General features: G+C 33.6%; 1 protein-coding gene across 3 annotated transcripts in view; it reads right to left on the bottom strand.

Moving 5' to 3' along the window:
• The window catches only part of LOC113504275 (PTB domain-containing adapter protein ced-6), a 79,028-nt gene extending 60,142 nt beyond the window's left edge, over positions 1-18,886 (bottom strand). Inside the window, exons 1-2 of one of the 3 annotated variants that reach the window (XM_026886508.1) lie at positions 18,749-18,886; positions 18,540-18,647 (exon numbers count right to left, since the gene is read on the bottom strand). Coding sequence is in view for 2 of the 3 variants with exons in the window: in XM_026886507.1 (XP_026742308.1) it covers positions 3,670-3,764 (95 nt within the window). In the remaining variant the exon portion in view is untranslated. Of the gene's footprint in view, positions 1-3,669; positions 4,020-18,539; positions 18,648-18,748 lie in introns of those variants that run through there. The other 2 variants (XM_026886507.1, XM_026886509.1) reach the window with 2 other exon arrangements.
• Between the last annotated feature and the right edge of the window lie 254 nt (positions 18,887-19,140).

Raw genomic sequence — 19,140 nt, 5'->3', positions numbered from 1 at the left:
AAAACTGCTTTTAATTTCGAGTTTTACAAGTTTCTAGAAACTAATTGTTACATAATATATCGTAACTTTGCCTTTCAGTTTAAAAACAATAAAAATGTTGAACAAGTGTTTTAGGGCCTAGATTTTTTTTTGGTTCGGCTTGTGTATCCTCGTGCTAGGGTATAGTGTGTCAGACTCTTACTGACTAAACCTGAATCGCCGTGCTACGTCATCCGCGTTTTTGTGTCGGTGTATAGCAATGCGTTGCAATCCTTCATACAGTCCTAACATAACCTCTTCTAAGATAATAAGGTATAGTATCTTTCGTGATAAGTCAGTTCTACTTGTAGCCGCGTCAGCTCATGATTAAGGACTCCGGTTGAGCCTGAAACTAATCGAGCGATCCTGATAAATAAGCGTGAGCAAACCTTTGCATCATTTAATCTTTAATCATTTAATCCTTTAATCTTTTGTGGAAGCGAGACAGCGCTATCCGCCATGTAGCCCTGCATCTCTTTCCCACATCTGCATTAATGTTACTTTAAGAGGTGTTTGTATGAGTCCAGATCTTTATATTCCTTTTGCCCCTGTGAGACACAAGCACAGAGTTTTACTACGTTCAGTAGTACATGGTATACTGTACTGTAAAATTGCTAATTAGTGTAATACGGAAACTCTTAAAACAAAACTAGTCCTTCACTTCTGTATAAATTAAAATAAATTAGGCAATACCTGACCCGCACAATTGAATTATTTTTAACTTAAAGTATTCGTTTCCTTTAATGTTTTACAAATTAAATTGACAATATCGCTAATAAGTTTTTTTACGCATAATTGACATTGATTGTTAAAATAATCGTTGGCATCCATGCATTTTGTATTAAAAAGACAGATGCTAGCCAAAATAATGGCCTACTAAACACTTAAGTAATGAATAAAAAACAAGATTTACACTTTTAAAAGAAAACTATGGATAGAATAGCACTAAAGAGTTCCAACTAACCTTATTGTAGGAGCACAAAGACCAGATACAGCCGAACACCTGTGCCTAAACATTTTTTTTAATCAACTGTCACATTTGGCGGCAAAATCACTGCATGACTGCACTAAACTACTGAACAATAACAAATGAAAAGTAAAAAAATAAATTAAAACGATTAATATTGGCATTGTTTGTGACCATGTAGTTAAGTTTAAGGTGAGAGGGAAAATAACACAGTAAATGATTTACTAGACTATTTCCTAAACGGAAAACATTAACACAAAGTTGCACAAAGCGGATAAAAAAGCAAGAAGCCAACGCTTGGAAAAAAAAGATTGAAATGGAAAACGAATGGCTTTTTAATTTATGATTCTACACGTTCCATTTCCGAATCAAAGAAGTTTGACTTAAGTATTTCAATATTTGTTTATAATAGTCGCCGCAGACGGTCACCCATCTTCAAATGACCTTACTTAACGTTGCTTAACATAAATGGTCAGCTAGTTTTTTTGATTGTATTGGTCTATTAATTTAACAATTTAAATAAGGATTTAAAATCTTTTGCAATAGCTCAATGACTGATTGCGTTAGCCCCGACCTTAAAAATAATATCTATGCAAATGTTTAAGACCGGTTAATATAAGTTGACTGCGTAGTTTAAACAAAATATACCGTTAAAATAAAACTAAAAATACATATTAAAATTAAGATACAATCCGTTAGATATTTTGGTATTCATTGTCGAATTAAAAACGGTATTTTCTAATAATTGTCAATGTGTTCTTAAATTAAAACGAAAAAAAAAATACGCGACACAATTTTAAAAATGGATACCGTTTTTTAATAAAATCGATCTATGAAATAGTTAATTACAAAAAGGTGTAAAATAATATAATAATAGTATATTGGTACTTACTTAAATAAAATAAAATATATCTGTAAATGACCTATTATTAGACTAACACCTGTATTCACAAACAATACATTACGTAGTAACAACGTTCTAAAATGTCTCTTGTCTCATCATTCCATTTGAAAATGATAGAGACAGCATGATAATTAAGAGCGACTTTGAACAAGTTACGTTTGAAAACGGCGGCAAAATCTTTTATAATAAAAATGTTGGTCATAAAAATAATAGGTAACATTATTTATATACAAAATATTTTAAATGTTATATTTAATTTTCTATGGCGAAAATGTTTTCTCTATATTAATAATATTGGAAAATAAACTTTACCTATTTATTAAGTTATTTTTATAATAAAGAAAATTACGATCGAATATAAATAAACGTTTTATCAATTCCTGAAAGTTTTTCCGGTAGTTAAATAATTGTTATTTATGTCTACGAACTAAAATAATAATTTGCTTCAAGTAGCCGTTAAGTGTCACGCCGCCTTTGACACTTAAAATAATCGTCTTTGACGTCAAATAGATGTCACTCTTGAAGATTTATTTAAGAAAAATAATATTCCAATTGTTTTAAGTCAAAATTTTATTTGAGGTTAAAACAATTTATCCTTAAAATGAATAATTATATGACTAAGTACTTTATGGCAGAATGTTCAACAACAAAGCCTTGTTGACCTCAAATGAAAAATGTTAAACGTCAAAATTACTGGCGGGTTTCCAAATTTGAATACAGAACAATGAATTCCTTTTTAAAACTGACAGTCAGCTGTTTTCTTTTGCCTTAACACAGATCTTCAGAAATATTGTAATTTTTTGAATTGTTGTTATGAAATAAGTAGCCAAGAAAACAAAATAATTAGTATAATTGTAACAGAATGGCGGAATTACGAAAACTAGCCTTACTAAAGTATTAACCTTGAGATAAAATTATGAAACATTTATAATTATTTGATTTCGCGACTTCACAATATTTTTTTTTTAAATTGAGTATCTAAAGTTCCTTTGTAAAATATTAAAGAAAAAAAAACAGTTTTACATAAGCGACCATGATTGTTACAAGTATATAGCATTTGTCGTTGATAGTAGTTTCCCGTCACAAAAGATCAGCTGATAGCAGATATAATAACTATTTTATTATGGCAAATAAATGCAGCACGACGTGGTTGTTTAAACGCAACGTCATTGCCTGCTTTAGAAAAAAAAACCAGTTTCAATTCCGCCATGTTACATCTATGACATTTTATGTTGTAGTTTTTTTTTTAACAGTACTTGGCACATTTTAATTATTTTCATTTTTTTAAATTATATTGTGAGGTTAATAATTTGTTGTTTTTGGGAAAATAATTTTTTGTGTATACTTTTTCGTAAGCTTGTAAAATTCGTCACATTTTTTTGTAATAGAATATTAAATGACATGATCTCTTGTTTATTTGCTTTCGCTAGACGTTTCATTATGCAGTCTTTGTTATGAAATGACACCTCAGTACCTACATTGTCCTTTATTTTGAAACGATTACCCACGTACGCTGTTAGCATATTTACAACACTTGGCATGAATATCTATGCAAAGAGATTATTTTAATTGTGTTTTACAAAATCTTTATTCAATAGAAAGATTAGGCACAAAACCAGTTTTAAAGTATTTCTCGTTGGAGCCAAGGTCCTTGCTTACGTTGTATTAACATATAAAGAAATAAACAAACACGATTAAAATTCAACACGAGAGGAAAAACCTAGGCTTCACAAAGAAAAAGTCGCCACAACAAATATCCGAACGAAAAAAAAAAACAAACCTTGAATTAGCTTTTGTCATCTTCGTTCCGTTCCCGCCAAATTCAATTTCACTGCCGCCAAAACTTGTGACTAATGGCACGTCACCTTCGGCCATAATATTCCAAAAACTTATAGAAACACTTATTAAAACGTGAATTTATTTTGTAACTGAGAACGTGGTGTTGACCGCGCACGTCGCGACTCTTTGGCGATCAGCGATGCACTGAACGCTCCAACGTTTATTTTATTGATGTTAATATAATGACGGACACTGGTCGGATAACATATGATGCTCAGTCCGCCGTTGTTGTGGCACTGATAATTGGATCGGTTTATGCAAACGTGATGGCGGAGGCAATATTTTTGTTGCTCTTTTTGTTTTTTATTTTAAGATTGTTTTTTTTATGTAAAGTGAAACTGATTTCTATTTTGCTTCTTCATATTTTTAACTGGTTTATGGTATGTTTTGTTAATTAATCCAATTAATAACAAGAAAGTTATGTAAACTTATAGTTTGTTACAAGAAATCCACTAGGTAGTTTTCACATGATAGCTTAATTTAAAAAAGAATCTGACCCACAAATGGATGTACTTCTGTGTCGTTCGTTTTAATCTAAACCAAGCCCAGTTCAAACTAGAATAAATAATAAAACAATTTCTTTATGTTTAAACTGTCATAACACACGCAAAGTTGGCCTAGATCACAGATTACATAACTAAGTTGAACTTTGGACAGATAATATATCAATATGGAAATATATAAATGTAAATATCAATTTTGCCTTTCGCAGGTTTACTGGAAGATACTTATTCATTTACCCAAAACATAACACGGCGATTTTAATACATATTTTCTAAAAAAAAATGCAGTTTCTTTGCAAATGTACAGATACAGTTAATTTAACTGGAAATTTCAGAGACAAAACAACCATATCAAATAAACTTACACAAAGATATTATTCATAGTGAGTTTTTCATATAAATAAAAATACAAAGACATCCATTCACTATCATTTTTCAACAAACAACACGAAAATGAAAGTAAAATTGCTTAAATAACCTTAATCTACGCAACTAAGTTCTTGCCGTGCAAAGATGCGTACACGTGTCTATTATGATTACATAAAAAACAACTTTCATTCGTTTGGAATTAATTATTATGTATTTAAGATCTTAAAAATAATAGCTAACTGAGTAGTTCTAACGAGGAAATTTTAAATATGGTACAAGATATTAAGAATGATGTTTTTAAAGCCATTCAAGCCAACAGTGGGATATTTCTAGACTGTTATTCATCATTAAAAGATGTCTTAGAGCAGACACGATTGAAACTCATACAGATTACGAAAGCAGTCAATATTTTATATCATACATCTATAAAACAATAAGAAATTTAAAACAAAACAGGCTGCCATACGTCAAAAAAAGAAACAATTGAAAATAAATTTTACAGAAAAAAATATAAATACTATTCTCACAGTAACTTTCGCTTAAGATTTTAACCACAATAACAACTAAGTTTACTGGTAAGTTCCAAATTACGCCAACAATATTATGTGTACGTTAATTAAAGATCCCGTAATAAACTACTTAATATCCAATTCTGCTTAATAATACGTCATTCACATTAAAACAAAACTTTACCGCGTATTAACAATGAATGAAAATTTTATTTTAGTCATTTGACGAATTCTTTAAAAAAATAAAAACTGGTATGAGGATAGAAATACATTAAACAGTTAAATAATATACAAATGCAGTAGGATTATTATTTTAATATTAAGTTAAGAAACTATAACGAATAAATAAAAAATAATTATGATATTTTAACATTGCGAATTTATTACAACACTAAATATTTATTTTTCTAACATAATCTATACTAATATCTATACTAATATATAAAACTGAAAAGTTTGTTTGTTTGTTTGAACGCGCTAATCTCAGGAACTACTGGTCCAAATTGAAAATTATGTGTTGAATAGGCCATTCATCGAGGAAGGCTTTAGATTATAAAACTTCACGCTGTGACTAATAGGAGCGAAGATACAAAGGAAAATGTGAAAAAAATAGGGCAGGTATAAATCATAACCTTCGACCCACGGGGACGAAGACGCGGGCAACAGCTAGTTTATTAATATACTCCATAACAAATATCTGTCAATCACAAATTCAAAAGAACATTCAAACAAATATATTTTTATACAAAAATAAACCTTCATATTTTCCGATGGCTACATCTCTCATACACACATCCTAACACGTAACCAGTAATATCTTTGTACCAAGCGGTGTCATCCGCATTTTTGGGTAATCCCGAGCAAAATACTGGTGGACGCGGACGGTACAATTCCTAGGAATTTGGATGTAAGGGGCGTGATTGTTTACAATAACAAATTTATTATTAATTGTTTTTTTTTATGGTGTTAAAGAAAAACGTCCGGTTTGATAAGAAGGGAATTTTAGGAAACATTTATATTTGACATGTAATGGACTGAGGGAGAATTTGTTAATTATTATAAGGTAGACACAGAGGGTAGGCAGCAATTAATAGCTTAGGTATGCTAGTGCAGTCCGATAAGTTAAAAATATGTATGATATTAAACGTGCTAAAGAATTTAATCCTTGTGTCGAGAGTGGTTTCACGAAAAATCAAGTCGCATGCATAACGACATGCTCAGGACAAGCATTTGTGGATCACACAAACGTTTGTCCTACGCCTGGTCTACGACTAGTCACTAACAGTGGGTTTGGCGTGGTGACCTCAACCACTCGGCTATCCGTGTAGTCGATATTGCAATGATTTTTTTTCTTATGAACAAGTCTGAAGAGAAAAACGACATTAAATTTGTTTGATAAGTAACCGCAAATAAATAATAAAACAATCCGAGAATTTACCCGGTAAACACAAACTCCCACGTGATAACCAGGGAAGTCAATTATAAACAACATTATCTATATCTAAAGCTTAATAAAAACAGTTTATATTAATGTGGATTTTACAACTATGTATAAACAACATAAGCGTATTTTTTGAAATTTTTAAAAGTTCGCAGTCCGTAGTTACATTACTCCTCGCGCTAACGCTGACGAATCACTGAAATGTATTGAACTGACCAGTCAAAGTCACGTCACTTGTCGAAGAGGAATACTGCTTTCATACTTTTGAGTGATTTTAGCTGGCCTTAATGCGACTTTGTGTGATCTGTGATTAAGGGGGTCGGTATTTTTTTGAGCGGTCTTCATTTTTTTTTTAATTAATAAAACATACCCTTTTCCTATTTTCTAACGTGCAAGCTTATGTTTCGTTCGTGACGAATCGATCGTGGATCACGCAAAACGTTTGTCCTGCGAGGACCCGAACCACGTCGCGCTCAGTGAGATTAACCTTAAAAACTCAGCTATCCGTGCAGTCACATGAAAACCATGTTCATTTGCATCAGCACCTGTAAAATGAATCTCAATGCTTAGACCAAGTTTAAATAAAGGAAATTCACCGAATAACACAAGAAATTGATTGGGAGTGTCGAGATAACACTATGACCTATTTAACTCAAGATAACATATGTTAAGGGGTCAAGGCGGTTCGTATTAAGACACCGTTTGTGTGAACTAATACTGGTTTACTGAAGGAAACCTGATAATATTGAATGCTTATTGACTATATGCTTACTAATATCATAAATGCGAAAGTAACTCTGTCTGTCTGTCTGTTACGCTTTCACGTCTAAACCATAGAACTGATTTTAATGAAATTAGGTACAGAGATAGAGTTGGCCTTGAGAAAGAACATTGGATAGTTTTTATCCCGGACTTTTGAAGAGTTCTCTTGAAAAGCTAGTTGACTATATCCTTAAATTCCTTACTAATATTATAAATGTGAAATTGTGGATGTTTGGATGTTTGTTACTCAATCACGCAAAAACGGCTGAACGGATTTAGATGAGATTTGGCATGCTAACATTGACATGGAAAAGAACATAGGCTACCTTTTATCCCGATTTTTTAAATAGTTCCCGAGGGAAAATTTAAAAGGTGCGTAAAAGCTATAAGATCACTAAGGGAAAGTATTTCCATGGAAACGGGTACCACCGAACGCTGTAAACTGAAGTCCACGCAGACGGAGTCGCGGGCAATACCTAGTAGGTACATATATGTAGGCATATGCATGGATAGACGAATGGTATTGCGCCAAATGACCATTGTGTGAGGCCTGCCCGTTCGATTTCCGCATTTGATAACAATTTGTGTGGTCTACAAATGCTTGATTAGAACCTGGGTGTCTTAGTGCATGTTATTTATATGACGTGTGAAATTCCAAGTGACTTGAAAGATAAAATTCCTCAGTTTGTTGTTATGCGTAGGTAAGTCAAAATGTGTTTGGTTCAGGTCCCATCGGTCTATGGCATTAAGGGGAACAGAGATTAGACCAGTGTTTGCGTATACACTTGTGCATTATAACACGCCCTGTGAAGCTACTTGGTTGCGTTAAGGATACAGTTTTATTATATACATATGAATCCATTCACAAAAATACTTATAATGAGAATGTCTATCTATTTGTAACAATTTCGGGGTTAAAATTAGAAAAAAATATAACGGAAGGTTCGTACCCAAAAAAGGCTAATTTCAGATCCCATTATAAATTACATGGACAAACTTCCTTCCTTCAACCATAGTTGGGTAAAAAGGCAGTTTCAACTAGGAGAGCGATACAGTTTAAGATACAGTTTTAATATTTCTATTTCTGTTGATTGCGACACGTTTGTACTAGTTGCAACTCGTTCAGGGTCGCTGGAGACAGTTGGCGAGAGTCAAGGGCAGGTAACGAACCCTGATTCACTTCTAGTTTGTTATTATTTGGTGCGAAAAGATTTCTTGTATTTTCAATTGAAATAATGACTGTATATTAAAGATATGAGTTCGATTACAAACGAAAAGAAAAATTTGTATGATTAGCATAATATGTGTTTTGTGTCTTGGTTTCATTTATGAATTTGAAATGAAAAAAATAGGTATCTGTAGGTATGTTTATCCGTTGTCGCGTTATCTCTTCGTGTTGCTCTTTAGATGTGTAATAGAGAAAAAAATAAATCTTCTGACAATAACATGTCATGACAACATGAAAGTTAAATAATCACCATGAGGCACCATGGCCACATTCCGAGGGACCCTATAACCTTCAAAAGAATGATCACTGTTCATCGCCGCATTACATCAGCACTTACTTACTTACATACCATTAATGTCCAACTAAACAATAAATACTCATTGCTCATACCCAAACAAACGTACAACGTTCCCACAATTAAGAAACAAAAAAGAAAACAAAAATTCAAATTTGAAACGCGTCAACCAATGAGCGCTCGCCAAAATTGGACCTGTTCACTTTCAAGGCACGTGATTGGTTTACACAACTAGCTATGACCCGTAATTGGTCGGAATGTAATGGCGTACGACAATCGTTTGCTTTCTCTAATTGTCTATGACTTTCGCTGGTTTCGCTAGGTTATATTTTTGTTTTCTAAAGACTTATTAGTTCAGCCTAGTTTTTTTGCTTGGTAACTCTTTTTGTTTGTAGTTTATGCTTGTATAAACTGTGGAGCTGTGATGTAACGATCGATTACTATGCATTTATTGATATTTTGATGAAATGCAAAATGGAGTGGGTCGTGAACTAGATTTTTTAAATCAAAGAATAATAAGTAAATGGTCCAGTTAGATATATTTTCTTCTTACAGCAAAAGCATTTCAGAAGCGGTGAAGGGTGGGCGAAACTGGGTGCAGTCCAATGTGATTTGACCTTCAAAAAGTGCTACCGTAGCCTTATTTCAATAAATGACGTTAGATATTTCGAGTATTCCGGATCGTCCCCGTCTGTGGACGAAGTCGAGGGTACGAACGGGAATACACGAGATTTTTGGTATCTTACCAATACACTAAATTTGCTGAAACCGTGATGTTTTTATACGGCGAGGGCGGCCACCCGCTGCCTTCAGCGTGGGTTAAGTCATTAGATTTTCACCTCGGAAAAGAAAATGTATCTTACCAATAATATACCAAGTTGCCTGATAATCAATGACCTCTCTGTATGGGCCTTTGAACCCAAGTAAAATGCAGATGTCATTACATTTAAATACATGTAAAATACACTTAACATACGCTACACAGCTGTTTATACTTCTATTGGAGATATCGTGATAATTATCATATCTTACGGTTCGCAAATATACAAAGGATTATTTAGGTCGTACATGCAACGTCTTAGTAACAACATTTGTTTAATTTTGCATTGTATTGTTGTCTAGGGCGCGTGTGCTTGTGCAGAGTTAAATGAGAATATCAGTCATTATTAATATGCTAGCGACTTCGCCCGATATTGGTTATAGTTGCAAAAATATTTAGTACCGTCTTTTAACGGATGGGGGTATCCTATGTATTAATCCAAAGCGTCAGCTACCTATATAAAAAAAATCATCGAAAGCTATCCAGCGGTTTTTTGCGTGGAGAGGTCGCAAACATACACATTTACACTCACACTCAGATTCTTTCGCATTTATTATACCTACGAGTGTGCTTTGTTTGTATGCACTCAGCTATTTTTGTATCTTCAAACAGATGACACTTAACATTTGGATTTCGCAAGCTATTTTTTTTTTCTTTGGAACTCCATTTCGCGTGCTACATTTTCTTCCTTTTACATGCATCAAGTCGCGTCCAATCTTCTTATATTAATTTAACAAAAAAATCCATACACAAGTGTTAGACTGAGGTGATTTATTTACAAAAATCCAAGTACACAAAGACACAAATGATGTCACTTCAACCAATAAACAATAATAGTTTAGTTCAATGCCTTTGCACATCATCTATTAATCTGGGTTGTCATAACCTTGCTTAGAGACAAGTGTTATTAAAGGGGGTCAGGTAGCATGCGTGTGCGCATAATGCTAGCATAAACATCTTTATTGTGCGTTTGTATTTTAAAATAATATTCTCGTTATTTTTTCTAGGTGTTGGTTGTTTTTGCTTGGTTCTACAACTTTTCTTATTTCAACAGATTTAAAAATTGTAGACCTTACTTTAAACCGCAGTTTTTGGTAGGAAATAAGAGAGATATCGATGCTTCTACGTAAGATATAGTGCCTAATATCAAAAGGCAAAATTTGAATTAAAAAAATCAAAAGGTTTTTTATTTACTCCCGCAGTGAGGAATGTAGTCCTTGTGTCGCGAGAAAAATACATCCAGGTATTAATTTAGGTTAATTTAAAAAAGGGGATTTAAGCCTCGAAAGGTGGGGCATTATGGTTCCTGCTGACCTATTTATTTATAACTAGCAGTTGCCCACGACTACGTCCGCGTTGGGTCGTTACCGCAGTCGTTATCGCAATTTTCTTACGGTACCCTGATATTTTTTAAATAAATTATAGCCTATGTTCAGCAGGGATAATCTAGCTTCTCAACAGTGAAAGATTTTTTTCAAATCGGACCAGTAGTTTCGAAGCCTATTCTTGTCAAACAAACAATCAAATATTTTATCTTTATAATATTAGTATAGATTCGTACAGTTATCATCACGTTTATAATAAACCTCCTAAAAGGCGTAGATTTAGATACCCAAGAGCAGGATTCCGACTTCCAAAAGATATAACAATATATTAATGTTTTTTTGACAGATTTTTCTGCGTTACTTCTCCCCTTTTCGTCTTTCATAGTTCTCAAAATATTACCTCTGTTAGATTACATTTAAAACCACAACGATTACGTTCACAAGGATGGTAATATAACTGACTCAGAGTTAAACTATGCGAGTGCATGGCACGGGTCATTGTATGACGTCAATACTGGATCCAAACCTCCACCACTTATTAAAGTGATATTATTGGTCTGTGGGAAAGAGACGGCGTTGTACAACGTGTAGTGTTGTCTCGCTTCTACGACTGCGATAATATCACTTTGGGATGTAGTGGTAGGCTTTCTGGTCGCAACAAATGCCTTAATAGTTATTATATACGATTGTAAGTTTTATAATAATTCTTATAAACATAAATGGTTGGTATTTGAGTGGGATGTGTAAAGGTTTAGTATTTAGTCCCTATAATGTAGTGGATCTTATTAATTAAGAAGACCTTTATGATATTTAAAATTAGTGCTGTAAGACTGTATTTAAATGATCGTCTCTTAAATTGCTGTACCGATTTGAATGTCTTTTTTATGCGTCTGGTGGGGCGCCCTGGATAGATCAAATTTTGAAATTAGAAAGGCAAAAGAAGTTCGCTAAGTCAGCTGCTAATGTTAATAGTTTAAAGTAAATATCGCAGTTAAGCAACGAGTGCTAGGGTCCAAAATTCGAGTCAACCAGCCATCTTTTATTGAACCTCAATATGGCGAGTCCGATTCGCACTTGGAAAATTCTTTACTCAACTAAAATATCTAATAAACACACTTACAAACAAAGAATCAGCATTGGCATTCAACGTGGCAATGCAGCCAGCCTTTTGGGCACGTTTCCCGGCTTTGGCAGGGATGAAGATGTCTTTTTGACGCTCTGTAAATTATGTAGGTGTATTGTTTATTTTGTATTGATATTAAGTTTAATATAGTTTCAAGAATCTAAATCTTAATGTATTACAATCAATAGATCTGTCATTTTAAATAACTTTAAAGCTTTAACAAACACCAAACAGAACAAATACCCAGTAAAGCAACATGAGATGACAGTTTGCTAATTCCACGCTTGCTATCTCCCTCACTCGTTTACATCGAGTGTTGCCATCTCGGTCGCACTTTCGCAGTAAACTGTACCGTTATTGGAATTCTTGTTTGTCCTATGTGAGGTATCGCCAGCTGTTTTCATTTTCAACGTTACTTAGATCTAGATTTAGAACGATTTCTTTAGGCCTGGATACTGAAATGATATCTAGTCAGTCACAGTACAGATTTGGCAATTTAATGTGTACAAATAAATGATTTTTTTATGTGCTATTGAAATGTGTCTTTTAAGTAGCCGTTTTGTAATAATACACTAGTTTTAATAGATCTAATAACTAGTCGTAATAGTACCAAAACAGGCTTGTTTTTGTTTACAAGGAGGCCCAAATAAATATTATGTTTTTTAAATTTTTGGATACGAAATAATTACTGAAGGTTGCCTTTTAATAATAGCACGGAAATTTGGGTTACTTCAAGTTGTAAATTGACGATGAGTAGATGGATACCGGGGACTTAATATAAGTTTATTTGAAAACAAGGAGATAGAGTTCAATACTATTTTGAAATAACTAGAGTTTTTTTATTCAGATATAGGAAAGTGTTGTTAATCTTAAGCAATCTATTACTGCTTATAACCGTAGTTGATTTGACAGTGACGTGCGTGTTAAATACGACATTTTACTGTAAAATACTATTAAAGGCATATTTTCAATTTAATTGCTACTAATATCTAGGTTTTTCCGTGAAAAAAATTACGATACCACAATATTGTGCCTCTTTCTTCAAGGAATGGGCATTTATCAAACGTTTTTTTTAAACATGTCAATTAGCATTATACTGGTTTTGTAAACAATTGTTATGGGCAAACTGTTTGTCAGTATAGAAATTGTCATTAAGTTAATTGTATTTAGCAATACGTTTTTTGTCAGCACTCACGTAGTAAAGAACTTAATCCTCGTATCGCGGGGGTTTCACGAACATTCAAGTCCTATGCACGAAGACACCCAGACTCAGATTAGCATTTGTGGGTAACAGAAATGCTTATCTTCGTGGAGGTTGAACCCACTACACTTTGCGCACAATGCGTTTAGTGAAGAAGGTTATACCACTCTGCTATCCATATATTCTAAGCAACTTACTTTGGGTTCAGAACAATGTATGTGATGTTGTCCGCATTTTATACTCTATACTAATATATAAAGCTGGAGAGTTTGTTTGTTTCAATTGATTCAAATTGAATAATTCTTTTGTGTTTAATAGACCATTCATCGAGGAAGGTTTTAGGCTATATACCATCACGCTGCGACTAAACTACAATGGAAAATGTGGAAAAAAAGAGGGAAAAATATTCATCTTCGAAGGTTTCCGTTCAAAATTCCCTAAATTATATCTTCTAACCACGCGGACGAAGTCGCTGGCAACAACTAGTTGCAGATATACCATAATACCCAGACAGTACTTACTTGAAATATGATATAACGCCAGCCTATGACGATGTATGATCCTCATCACCAACTATTCCAGATTCCAACATCTTAAATCCATTCTTCATCACGATGTTTTCCTTTATCAGTAGTGTCTTAGAATCATCTTCTTAGATGAGATAGAAATTTGTGTAACACAGAGCTGGATTAATCAGTGTTTCGGAAGGTACGTTAATGAGGGTCCCGGCTATTATTCATGCATCTGACAGTCGTTACAGGTAGTCAGAAGCTTGAAAGTCTAACTAAGGAGTATCGTGTTGCCCAGGTTACTGGGTTGAGGTCAGATAGGCAGTCGCTCAAACACTGGTGTATATGGTCGAACCCAACACAGTTGGGAATAATTTAATCCGATGATAGAGTTGGATCAATCAGCTGATTCTTATCTGAAACCAGTAGACTACTTATGCAGCTTCCACGTTCTAAATTAAAATGAATGTAGAATAGATTTGGTAAACCTGTTTTGCGCTCAACTTACCAGACGCCGAGGAAATAATAAATTAAGTTCTTATTGAAATGAATATTGAATGTTACTTTCCGTTTTGCATCTACATTCAAAGTTGCTTAAATTTGTGACAGATTTCGGATCTAAGTAGATTACTTAACTGTGTTACAAAAAATAGTATATTCCTTGATTGGAATTCTGGCAGGGATGTTATTTACTTTTGGGGCAAAGATGTGTTTTTGATTCTTTCCCTTCAACCTGTTCTAAGCCGTTTCAAACCATGTAGCCTTATGTTCCCAGCTTTCCACAACTGCAATGACTCCTTTACTTCTTTTTTTTAACGACTACTTCTACTACTCCATTCTCTGTCCACTTTAATTACTTCAACAGATGGTGGTAAGTCCACTGGCTTCTTTCAAAAGACCTATGGCAGTATTGCCTTCAACAAATTCGTAGACTTTTTTTCGAAACTCTTGAAAGATTAATCTTAACTAATCTTCGAAAGACTAATAAAGAATCCGTCTTGAAGCAGATCTAAATAGTAGATAGGTATATCTTTTCCATAAAAGCAAATCTTGACATAGTACTACCACAACCCACGTTAAAACAAGTTTAGCATCAACAATGTGACATTTCAAATCAAATATCAAACAATAAAGATCTAATTGCATGTTTATCCGTCTATTTCTGACTTCCAAATTAGAAACACAAGCAAACATGGCCGGTAAAATGTCGATACACTTTGACCCCATAAGGCAGGCGCCGTAAAAGTCTTGAGCAGTCTTACTTTCACTAAACTTATAGCTGGTACACAGCGTAAAATGGTTGTGTTACCCATAATAATAGACGCTGTGACAATGCTTAGGCATGTTGTTAGGCAAATAGAGGCCTTATTAATATGCCTTTGTAATTATAAAGTCACTAGTTATTGCCCGCAGGTCCGCCCGAAACAAATCGAAAATGATCCCGAAATAATCCTGGTTATAAACTATCTGTGAAAAGTTTCATCTGAATAACAAATGTCCTTACATACAAACTTTCCCGTTTATAGTTTTATGTGCGATAACCTTTTAATCATCACATCATATGGAGGTAGATGACACCTTGGATAAGAGACTTTTTATCCGACTTCGTTAATATGGATATTGTTTTAGCTTCTTTGCCGATATCCAGGCGGGCATAGCCTGGAGCAACACATAGTAGTTCATAAATAAGGCTGTTACAATTATATTGTTTCTGAAACCACTCTATGTTACGTACAGACCTTCTTTTACTTTCATCGGATTGCAAATTATAGTTTATTTTCAAATAATCAACACAAGGTTGTTTATAAATATGCGACCGTAACCTATAAATATGAAATTACAATAATTTAATAATAATGAGAAGTCAACAGGTTTGGAAACAGCTGTTTATTGATATAAATGTTTTTAACATAAATGATGGTTTGATAGAATTAAAAATATAAAGCATGGGTCAGAAATCTGGGAGTAAAGACTTTGAAGTTGCAGATGGTACAAGAAAAAAGGTTTTATTCACATATGACCAATAGCTGAAGGAAAGGGGGGACTGAAATACGAAGATTACCTATATTTTGCCTCTCCAACATCGCATTCAACACACTGCAACCGACAGCTATGGATCGGTTGTCATTTTGAAGTGGAATTGGGCTAGGTAGGTACGTTATCATAATGCCAAATAACCAGTGGGTAAATGGATAGGACAACAAATTCATTAGATCTGCACGGATAGACCAGTTGCGCTTAACCACGCAAATCAATTCAACCGTAGGACAAGCATTTTTGCGATCTACGAATGCATGTTTTGGGTCTCACGCGGTCACAAAGTTTAAAGTCCACTCCGGGAGATGTTTAAAAGAAGTCCTCGTAAAAATTGGGCTTTTAAAGCACCATATTTCTGAAATAGCTAAATTTTGCAACACGAACGATATTTAGCTAAGTGTCATTCTAAAATGTCTACTTGTCTTTCCACTTGACAACTACAAAGACTCGGTGACACTTAAGGGAGACATAGCTATGACATTATTGAATACGACTTAAAAACTTATAGTTGCAAGGTATTGATAAAGTTATAAAACTAGGTAACTGATTACGAACTAGGAACTAAGGAAATGTTTAACGCGCAAAGTGTATGCAAACATGCATTTATGATTTATTCATTTAACAATGTAAGTTCTTCTGGTTTTATACTCTTAAACAATTAATATTCAAATGGACTACAGCTTCGATTCATTACGCAAGTTCGCGATAGTTTTTGTACCATACCTACTAGTTACTTAGTCACCGCGTGAAAAATTAGAATTGCTTTAGTATTGACGAAGGTAGAGGTTGGTTATCTTAGTAAAAAGTATTTTACGACCTTCGTTTCAGATGAAGCTTAATCTATATCTATATCTATACTAATATATAAAGCTGAAGAGTTTGTTTGTTTGAACGCGCTCATCTCAGGAACTACCGGTACAAATTGAAAAATTATTTTTGTGTTGAATAGACCATTCATTGACGAAGGCTTTAGTCTATAAACCATACGCTGCGACTAATAGGAGCGAAGATACAATGGAAAATGTGAAAAAAACAGGGCACATATAAATCATAACTTATATCTTCTACCCACGGGGACGAAGTCGCGGGCAACAGCTAGTCTATGTATAGATAGATAGAATATTCTTTATTGCACGCCACATAAATACAGGATTGGATGCAAATAATTAGTTGTGTATATTGATTTCTATTAAAATAATTACGCGGTTTTGTCGTGAAAACATAACAAATATATTGGGTATAAAAAGATTTTTGATTTTGTACCATTGCTCCTTACCTATATCATTCCTACCACAAATTATTCATCTTGGTAGGTATTTATTTATTTGAACTACGACTCATTAATAAACATTAAATATAACTTTTTAACAAAACGTTAGTAAATCATACCTGACAGGAACTCCCAAAAATATTTTGACGGTATTCTTAGGCTTATTTTGCAGCTGTAATTATTTTCCTCTTATTTAGGCAAAAGTTTTGTTCAAGAAAAACAATTAGACGATTTCACGTCGTGTTTTTAAGTCTCAAAATTCATGTACAACTCAGATTCGTAGTAACGAAATAGGTGGGTATATAAAAGTGTATTCCCAGCTATTTATAATGCCGACTTAATCATAAATCTCTAGGGAAAAGTAACAACGTAGTCAAACCAGTCGAGTCACGTCGATTACTGCAAAACCTATTTACGTTTTCACCGCAAATGACAGCATGACTCAGAAAATGGCGCCCAAATCAAAATAAAAACTTTAGAATGGCGGGTCACTCGAAAAAAGAACGAGCGAATGGAATTTTCTAGATTCAAACTTCTGTACTAACACAATGGGAAACCGATGACTCAATTAAAAAAAAGAATACATATTTAAAAATATTGACGTTTTACTTTCAATTGTGATTTACGATTTTTCTTTTAAATGTTGACTTAAACGAACAGAAAAGTGGAAATCAAAATTGTATTAAATTAATTAGACTTAGGGCCGATTTTTCAATCGCCAGATAACTTTTATCTGACAAATATGTTTGACGTTTTGACAGATTTTGTATAGAAAATATGTCAAACGGCTATATTTATTCCTCAGATAGATGTTAACTGATGATTGAAAAATCGGCCCTAAGTTAGGTAAGTACCTACAAAATTACACTTTTTGTTTTATTTTTTTACAACAAGCAATTTTTATTTCCCTGTATTGTGTTACGATTAAACTGATAAAAACAGATACTTTTTAAAATAAAATAACAACATTTTACAAACTGTAACTAGATTAGAACGTTCTTTGTATTCAGTCTATTATTAAATACGGATAAAAACAATGTAGGTAGGTATAGAACAAACATGGCGGTTTACAATATAAGACGTCTATTTTTTGTGTCGCAAACTTTAAATCATGATTCTTGTTTTTATGTTTTTAAGGATGTTAGTGGGCCCCACGCAGACGGAAGCTACAACTATAAGTAGTAGGCACCTATTCATTTGTCCAATTAGGTACGCCAAGACGTGTTAACCGAGTAAATAAAAGCCAGCGCCGGAATTCATTGAAATACGTACAACGCAAATAAACAATCAACGACCGCTTAAAACAAAACTTTGTGAACACTTCGCCGAGTTTCAAATTGAACTGTTGTCAAAGTAACACAATTATACAACCCTGCAAGAGAAAGCGGACAAAATGAACGCTCTAGATAAATAACTCACCTGATTTGGTCGGCGACGACACACTCAAACTATTAAAAAACACTTTTAAAACAACAATTAAACAACAGTTTTATATAAATCACAAACAAAACGACGTAAACGGTATACCTGCAAAAGAAAATTAACTTTTATATAACTGTTACTAACTTCCTATCGACAAAACCGGTTTTTAACATTAAACTTTAACGTTATTATATCGAAAAACTCACAGATTATGTTTATTCAATTTGTTTATAGTCTGTCAATATTATTTATTTGTTTTACAATAAGATTTTTGGCGTGTTGAAACTGTGAATGGAGAAAGTACGCGACGCGCGACTGCTGTGACCCCCCGCACTGGACTGACTCCCCAAGTACCAGCCAAGCACGGCTAGTGTTACCAGTGCACGAAGAAGGTTTTGCTTTGCAACCAAGTTAATAAAGCATCGGCAAAACACAATAGCGCCTTATACACTCGACATAAAGTACATTATTATTTGCTAAATTGAAATGAGACTGTAATAACCAATTGGTGATAAATCGTAATCGTGATAGAACGCCTACAAAGAGTATTTAATGGTTTTCAAAACGAATAAAAAATACATAATTGAATGACATTAAA

Source organism: Trichoplusia ni, chromosome 21, assembly GCF_003590095.1.
Source record: "Trichoplusia ni isolate ovarian cell line Hi5 chromosome 21, tn1, whole genome shotgun sequence".
Taxonomy (NCBI): domain Eukaryota; kingdom Metazoa; phylum Arthropoda; class Insecta; order Lepidoptera; family Noctuidae; genus Trichoplusia; species Trichoplusia ni.
The sequence above is the reverse complement of the archived record's forward strand: the minus strand, read 5'-3'. Positions and strand labels throughout refer to the sequence as shown.